This window comes from Amblyomma maculatum, chromosome 8, assembly GCF_055883805.1.
Source record: "Amblyomma maculatum isolate TAMU_Amacu chromosome 8, ASM5588380v1, whole genome shotgun sequence".
Taxonomy (NCBI): Eukaryota; Metazoa; Arthropoda; class Arachnida; order Ixodida; family Ixodidae; genus Amblyomma; species Amblyomma maculatum.
The window spans coordinates 124,772,780-124,779,872 of record NC_139351.1 but is presented as its reverse complement, the minus strand read 5'-3'; the positions used below and the strand labels follow the sequence as shown (position 1 = coordinate 124,779,872).

General features: G+C 43.3%; 1 protein-coding gene across 1 annotated transcript; it reads left to right on the top strand.

Annotated features, from left to right (window-relative positions):
• Positions 1-1,121: 1,121 nt before the first annotated feature.
• On the top strand, positions 1,122-6,217 carry LOC146182475 (tetratricopeptide repeat protein 33-like). Its single transcript, XM_084577604.1, has 4 exons — positions 1,122-1,480; positions 2,568-2,649; positions 3,316-3,447; positions 5,543-6,217. The coding sequence occupies exons 1-4, from the start codon at positions 1,257-1,259 to the stop codon at positions 5,759-5,761; spliced, it is 657 nt and encodes a 218-aa protein (XP_084433730.1). The 5' UTR covers positions 1,122-1,256; the 3' UTR covers positions 5,762-6,217.
• Positions 6,218-7,093: the final 876 nt, after the last annotated feature.

The following is a 7,093-nucleotide window of genomic DNA, read 5'->3' as shown; positions in this document are numbered from 1 at the left end:
CTGAACAATCAGTTTATCGGCAACCTGTGTGATTATTTAAGGAGACCTGTTTGCACTCTTTCTTCTAGTTTCCTCCTACTCCCCGCTCCCTTTTCACTATGCTTGATGGCAAACTCCTCGAATAATATATATATATATATATATATATATATATATATAAAATCGCCGCAGTCTTTGCTGCATTCGTAGCCGCTATCATTATAAGCACATGTGGGGCTCTTCTTGGTTCCGGTTGTCGCAAACATTTTAAAGGGCGAACATAAGCGAAACACTGCAGCATGCCGCACTGCCACAGAACAGCAGCTAGATAGCCTAAAACAGCGTCAGTTCGAATTTACATCTCAACGCCGCATATTCGATCATTTTGACTTGCGAAAAATTAGTTGGCGAACTATTTAATGTAGTTTAAATGATTTAATCTAGAAGATGCTTTGTTTCTTCTAAGTTTATGTCTTGTTTTTCATCTTAAAGTGAATGCGGGGCTGCTCTCAATGTTCCTTAGCATTCCAATGGCCATTCGCGAACCTCATTGAGTCAATGTCGATCGAGTTCAAGCATCATTGAAAATCGCCGTGTAGTAGTAGCCGATCCCCATTGAGATCGATCTCCATCGACTCAATGGGCATTGAAACTTCCCGTGTGACAGGACTTCTTTGTTATCTTTTCGTCTTCTTCTTCTTGTGTCTTCATCTTTTTCCTGCGGCTGTTCAAGGTCAAATGTGGCCTCCGCCGTGGACCACGCGACGGGCCGAAACCTGGCGCAGTATTGCTGTCGCAATCAAAAGCGACACGAAGCTACCCTATTCTAGCCACTGTAACGAAGCGCGAGTTCAGCGTCTTTCGGAAATTCGGAAACACAGTGGAACGCCGTACCGTGGCCGCACTTCTGTAGCAGACGACGCTATTCCCTGAGCGCGAAGGCGGCTCCATGGCGGCTCTGCGCAAAGGTAGTAAAACCCCTGTATCACTCAAAGGTACACATCAGCGCTGCGGAAAAGTTTCTACTTATTTTGAAAACCTACTGTAATTTTTATCTGACATTGAATGAAAGGTAATTATAAACATTATATTCACTCTATGGTATTAAGCAAGCAGCGTGTCAGCATAGAGGATGAAATCGTGTGAGTGCAAGTGTTATTGTGATCAATTCAAAATGTCGCTGGGTGTTATGCGATTTTGACTACTTACTCAGAGAATTTTGGTCGTGAATAATTGTGTTAGGCAGCTTCTCACGTTATTGGTTGCCATACGCAAGTATGAAAGCAGCAGCATTTGGCTGGAAGAGGAAAGCAGGTGGGAAAGTTGCGACAAACGTCTCGGCGGCGTTTGAAGAAAACGCCGCGGATGAGAACTGCGATCCGCCTGACGGCGTAGATTGGTTGAGCGGCTACAAACGCCGAAGGAACCTGTTGCTTGAAGACTGTGCCCAGAAAAGCCGCCGCCTCAGACAGGAGGGAACTATGCTAGCCGAGCTGCAAAGGTCCGTTTCAGCGAGCGCAGCGACCCTTTATGTCTACAGTCTTACTAGCTCCATTTTAATGTAATCCAGCTTCCAATGCGAGGGTGCTGCCTCTCGAATCATTATGTAGCATTTCCTTTTCAGTTTTGCTCTTTCCTCCGCGCAAGGACCCATTTGTTAATTTTTTTGATGTTCGTGGTAACTTCCTTATCCCATCACCTGTGTAGCCTGTCGTAGACTTTTAGCTTAAAGCCTCAATATCGGCTTTGTTGGCATGTCTCCTGTCATAATGAAAATCGTCACCATGCCTATGTCCGTTGAATCATGGACAAGCTAGCCTGGCGTTCCAGAAAAAGGATAAAAAGCCATGTTTGTTTCTATGCAACCATCTAACATAAACCAACGAGATAGTGCAGCCTCGAGATTGTTGGTTGTGTCTAATTTTAAGTGAAATTATTCACAGTGATAACACCTGTGAAGACGATATTTATTGTACTAAGTGACATATGCAAAACACTAAAATAATGTGATTCAAGGTATGATCTGAGGTGCAAGAAAGGCACACCTCTCATCATAACTGTTTTGGTTGAAATAAATTTGTGTGTACTGTTGTAGCTGCATAAAACTGCTAGTAGGTTTCAGACCAGGTTGCCATTATATTTCAAGCTAACTTGTATGACTCTACATCAATGCCATGCTAAACCTCACCAGTGTTCCACTTTACAGCAATACTGATTATATGGGTACATGACATAAAAGCAGAAAGTTGAGCCAGTTGGTTAACATGCGTGGTACAAAATAGTGCATAAACAATTGAGGTGTTAGCTCTCGACCTTGTGGTTCCTGGTCTGTTTGTCATTTCTACACGCTATTCCTCCTTGCATTTCAGACTTCATTTTCAAATTACAATTTTACGCAGCACTGAGAACTCTACTGGTTGACATTCACACAGGTTGTTCTGGAGTTCCATTGCCTTTCCTGGCAAGGAGAGTAATTGTGACTCTGAAAAAGCCTTCCGGTTAGAGGTGTGATCTAAGCGGCTACCTGCTAAGAAGACAGTGTCGCATTGTCAATAAGTAGGAATACATTACTGTGTGCAAAATTTCAGGTACTGGGAAGCACTGAAAAAGTTCGATGAAGCCCTGCAGCTAACTCCTGGTGATGTTGCCATCCACGAAATGAGAGCCCAGGTAATAAAAGCTATTGGCATCTCTTGGGTATTTTCTTTACTGCTATATTTTGTAGGCTTTTGCGAGCCAGTATGACTGTTTGTTGTGTTTATTGAAAGAGAATGATGCAGTATTGGCTTACCCATGAAATGAAGAGGTACAGTGGTGAGCAAAAGTGGTATACAACACTCAGCCGGTGGCGGAGCTCGAGAAAACTGCATCCCAACTTTACTTAGCAACAGTTATCTAAGATTGAGACAATAGTGGTGGTGCACCATTTAATCCACATGCATGTGCCGATGTCACTGTTCTTTACGTTGTCACTAGATGGCATTTAGATGCAGTTTTCTTTAGCCCTGTCACTGACTGAGTGTTGTATACCACTTTCGCTCACGATTGTACATCATGTTATGCTGTATTAAAGGCCCTTCTACTGGTTTCTTGGTAATTTTCATGCTATATGGCCTTTTGTGTAATCATTAGTATTAGATGGCTTCAGTCTCTGGCCATTTGAAAGTGAGTTAGACCAAAGCAGCAGTAGCATCTGCAGAATCGTCTGTGAATTTCCCCTTTGGTGGGCATGATACAGCTGCTGATAGATTCAAACTATGGTGAAGGTTGTGGGATGTCAGCTGTTGCACCAAATTCGCAGAAGCTTGGGTAGGCAACGTGACGTCCACCCTCCAGGTGCTGATGTTGCTGCGGGAAGACTTTGCAGCTGTCCAGGAGGCAGAACAGGTCGTCAAGCTTGACCCCTGTTGGTGGGTTGCACACCAGACCCTGGGACGAGCCCGGCTGCAACTGGGGGAGATTCACATGGCAAGCGCTCTTATTTTGTTTGAGAGTAGTGCTCTTGTTATGCACTGTGAATTACTTGTTAATGCCTCCCACTAGTAAAAGCATCAGGCAAAAAGAGCGGGTGATTTTATTGCAGCTTCAAAATTTTGTGCTGCATTATTTAACTGGATGGCCCAGGCTATTTGTTTCCTTGAAGTGCGGATAGAATTCCGTTGGCCAGCTGGGAAGACCCAATTTTGACCAGTAAAGGTTTGTTGGCATATTTTATACGACAGCGTAAGGGTCCTGTGTGTCAGAAAAGTTGGCCTCATTGGTAGTGAGTAAATAATCCTGATTGGATGACATGGGCCATGACGTCAGATCGCGTGGTGATTTCAAGCACCCCACAGTGCTAAAGTTCAATACAACTTCACGGAAAGAATGTAAGTGCTCAAAATATGCCACATTCAATGTAAATTTATAAAGAAATAAGTTTTGCTTGAAGAAAAATTTGAAGAACAGGGTGAGACTCGAAATATGACCCTCATGTTGTGAGCTGTGCTACAAACAAAGCCACGTAAGGCATGTTTTCATGTGTTGCGAACAGGTGCACTTTATGTGTACGCCACGTGGTCTTACATTGCAAGCGGTATGTGTGTAATTGGAAAGTTAACAGTTACAGAAGTAATAATTAAGTAGCAAAGTGCATGGGGCCAGTTTTGTTCTGCTGTTTATAGTGGCTTACATAATGGTGCAACATGCAGCGAACACTGGAATCCCCGCAATCCGAGATATGCTGCTGCCCTGGCAGATGGCTTGCTAGCAGTAAACATTACACCACTTTGAAATGATTCGGCAAGAACCAGTTGACAGGCCTGCGCTGTTTCCTTTTCGTTCTTCATTCAGTCTGAAAAAACAACTCTGAGTACAGTTGGCTATTGTGTGATGCCCTTGGGATGGAACTTAAGTGTCCCTCCCAACTTACGTTTCTCATTGCAAAAGTAGTAAATTTCCATCTTTGCACTGTGTACAGCTTCTGTGACTGCCGATTCACACTGCTGTTTAGTTGTTAGTTGTCTTTATGCTAAGCTTGCAATTAAGGCCATTTCTTTTTGGGTGAAACATAACCTTCTTAAAGCATATTTTGTAAAGAATTGCTTTAATGCAGCTTATCCCAATAAAAGTGCATAAAACCTAAATTACTCCATGGAAACTAGCAGCTACCTTTAACCTGTTCAAGGGCATTGTTTGCATCCAGTTGCCAAGATAAGCCTCCTTTATTGCCCGTCATATCTGCGGCACGGCTCACCTCACGAGTTTAAGCACTATTAGAAGCAAGCATTCCGAACATAGGTACTGGCCTGGCATCTTATTGGCATTGTTGTGTCGTGCCACACGTTTTACTGACACCTGTTCTAGCACCAAATGGCAGCTGTTGCATTGAATGTTTTTTTAGCATACAGGTATGTGTTGAAAACCCGTTCATGGGCTACAAGGGATGCCAGAATCGGGTGCTCCAGATCTATTTAGACCACAGGGGTTCTTTAATATGCATTAACATCACAGAGTGCATGGTGTATTTTGCCTTCTCCAAAACGTAGCTATCATGACCAGGACTCACCCTGTGACACTGGATTCGACAGCCCATCTCCAGAGTTGACATGCCAGGCGTGTAAATACAAAGATTGACAGGCAGGCTCAGCAAGAATGCAGAGTTGCTGCATGTGTACATAGTATGTAATGTACATGAGAAAGCAACGTGTATTGAACTTAAAAAAAAATATATTCGATTAAAAATATGTGCAAATACTAGTTTTACATAGCAAAAATAAAAACTGAATGATGAAAGGATTTCTTGAAAAACATGCTTTGTACCTTGTTTTAACTAAAATATATGGCGCCTGATGTCTATTCTTAAGTTATGAAAAAAAAAATCAAACAAAAGGGGCTCTAATTTGACTGTGGCAGTATTTGGTTTGTGCTAGTATAACTCAGCTGGGCCATGCAATAGTCAGTGGACTATCTCCTCTTGTTTAAAGCAGTTGTGGCTGTGTGGTCAATCAATGTGACGTGATGCAAAGGCCAGGCAGTCCGCCTATGCTGCACTACGCTTAAAACAGCCTCGTTTTTTTACCAGGCGCTGAGAAGCTTCTGTTCTGCGGTTCACCTGAATCCTGCTGATGAAGAGCTTCGTAGAGATGACCTCCTGTACACTCTGCACCTGCTGCGTCAGAAGCAAGTTGCTGAAGAAAGCGCAAAAGAGGCATCAGTCTGTTTCGATGAGGACGGCAACATCGTTGAAGTCCAGGACTCCTCCATGACACCGGAGCTTGTATGCTGTCGAGAGACAAGATGACACGGGTCTCCAGGTGCAGACTGTTCTGAATCCACATAGAAGGTCTGCTGCAAAAACTTGGTGCATTTTTTAAGGCAGTGCAAGTGAAGAAGCAACCAGCCGAGTGCAGTCATGCTGTCAGCGTTAGTCTGCGCTATTTGTTGCGATTGTGGACATAATGTGGTGTTTGCTTTGGAACAACTCGTTACCCCATCTTCTCGGGGATTGAGGAAACGTTTGTTAGCTTTCCTGTGCCAGCACTCCCAGACGCGGCAACTTTGCCATTTCATGATGTCAAGTGTGGAAAACCTTTCAGCGCTCTTTTTCAGAAGGGAGAGCTGGCTTGCAGAGTCATAGCATTATGTTAGATAAGAACTGCCATTCCATGTTCTCCATTTATGCACGGTATACAAGTGAGAGGTAGCGTGGTTTATTTTCAAATGAAGTAAACCTTGCATCCCGATGCATTAACTACTATCAATGTCATGTTTCACTAACCCCATCTACATTCCTTATCTAAAAATACTGTCCAGGGGTGTGTGAATCTTGATTTCAAACATGACTATTTGAGTTTGGTTCATATTCAGCTTGAGACATTTAAATTTGACAGAGTGAAGAGTTCGAGCCGGTACAGTCTTTGTCAAAAGTTTAGAGGTCAGGGAGTTTGTTTCACACCGTGCAGCTCATAGTGCATTTTCAGCGTTTGAAATCTCAAGACAAATATTTTTTCCTTCTCCATTGAGAATGACTTGCATGAATGCTAAAAGCGTGTAACTACACGGCTTAGAAACAGGCTCCTAGGCTCTAAGCTTTTTGACAAAAACTGTACATATATTCTAGACTAAACCAGTAGAAAAGGCCCAGGCGCAGTAACGAATGTGGTTCCCTTTAGTGTGACTCATCACATGACCACACTGGGCCAGTCACAGGTGAAGATAGAGAAAACTCAGTGAAAGTGAGGGGACTGACGGTAACGTGAATGTTGCTACCTTCACAATGTGGAGGGTCATTAGGGCCATCATGTTGTAATGGTGCGTTATCAAGTGGCCTGAAACCATCCCAAAACTCTGCAATGCACCTGGCATTTTCTGCGTTATCAAGTGGCCTGAAACCATCCCAAAACTCTGCAATGCACCTGGCATTTTCATTTCATATGCACAGAAGCATCAGGTCGGTTTGCCCTGAACTTGAAGACCACCCTTAAGGGCAATGTCGATAAGCTGGTATGCATGCTATGTGGTACACTTTAATCGCCATGGGCTTGAGGAAGTTTTATGTTTATTTTATTTAGCAAATTTTATATGGCCAAGTGTATTTTTCCCGTTCTGTTTCTGCCCTGGCTTTGGAAAGCAA